At 34.9% G+C, this 1,193-nt stretch overlaps 2 protein-coding genes across 2 annotated transcripts in view; both read right to left on the minus strand.

Moving 5' to 3' along the window:
* LOC119586963 (protein transport protein Sec24A-like) overlaps positions 1–1,103 on the minus strand; it is a gene marked incomplete in the record, with an annotated part of 5,268 nt that extends 4,165 nt beyond the window's left edge. The window contains 1 exon segment of the mRNA XM_037935701.1: positions 817–1,103.
* On the minus strand, positions 821–1,055 carry LOC119586964 (protein transport protein Sec24A-like; the record flags this gene model as incomplete). Its single annotated transcript, XM_037935702.1, is given in 1 exon segment — positions 821–1,055. A coding segment is annotated over 1 exon segment (235 nt), but the record flags the coding sequence as incomplete, so codon positions are not given.
* Positions 1,104–1,193: the final 90 nt, after the last annotated feature.

The following is a 1,193-nucleotide window of genomic DNA, read 5'->3' on the forward strand; positions in this document are numbered from 1 at the left end:
GAACCGTAGTAAAAAGGGAGTAACAAATATCCATTACTTTAAATATTCAAATTCACAAATGTTTTATCATCATAAAAACCATGCCCCCATTATCATCATCTAAAAAGATGATCACCTAAAGGGTATTTTCCATGCATCATTAGTCTGAGTAATAAAAAAATTTTAAAAAAATCCAAAAAATTGTAAAACACATCCCCTACCCAAACAATTTTCATTTTTAAGTAGGAAACAATTGAAGTAAATGGTAAAAGGGGTGTAAAAATTTTTTTTCCCTTTTTTTATATGAATATCCAATTATGCTAAAAATACACAAAAAAGAACTATCTTTTGTAGCCTTTTTTTAAGGGAAGTCACCAAAATATTTAGTATACAGGCCCTTAGACTCTAGGTTTGATATTTTTTGCGATATATATTAATATCAAAAGGGTTTTCATATCATAAGTGAAAAAAACCGACATCGCGTGGGTATACTAAATTCTCTGCAACTTACCCTATATGCTGGGTTTTTCAGGCACATCCCAAACACGAAGACATTAAGTTTTGAAAAAACCTCTGAAAAAGGTATTTTACAGCCCAAACAAAGGGGTTCAAATAATTCCCCCCTTTTTGCCAGTTTTAAAATTTTTGGAAAAACAAGTCATGAGAGAAAACACTTTTTAAAAAGATTTATTTTAAAAAATTTGGTTTTTTCTATAAATCTATAAAATACAGATAAAGACAAAGCTCCACAAAAATTTTAGAGTTGGCACCTATAAAAAGGGGGTATAATACTTTTCCCAAAAATCAACACCCAAATTAAAAAAACCCAGTTTTTACCGATTTAAAATAGTGCTAATGTGAAGAGTGGCAGAAGGCTCAGGTTGGGGCAAACCTCCAGGGCCCCATGTGCTGGGTTGGAGAGTCCCATCTTGAAGGCGGTGAGAGCATCAACGCAGGCATTGACCAGGGCATCACGGGCATCTGAGAGGGAAGAAGTAAGAGAACGGTCCACTGCCATCTTGGCCAACAAGCCAATCACTGCCTGTTGGTCGCCTGATGTCACAACCTCATGGATGTGGGAGGACTGGCAGGCATAGGGGTTTGCCCCCCGGATGGTCTCTCACCTAAAAAGTTTTGTTAGAAAGTTTAATTTCACAAGTTCTGGAAAAAATTTTCATCTTAAATTATATATTTTATTTTGAATATCTGATTCT

This window comes from Penaeus monodon, chromosome 22, assembly GCF_015228065.2.
Source record: "Penaeus monodon isolate SGIC_2016 chromosome 22, NSTDA_Pmon_1, whole genome shotgun sequence".
NCBI lineage: Eukaryota > Metazoa > Arthropoda > Malacostraca > Decapoda > Penaeidae > Penaeus > Penaeus monodon.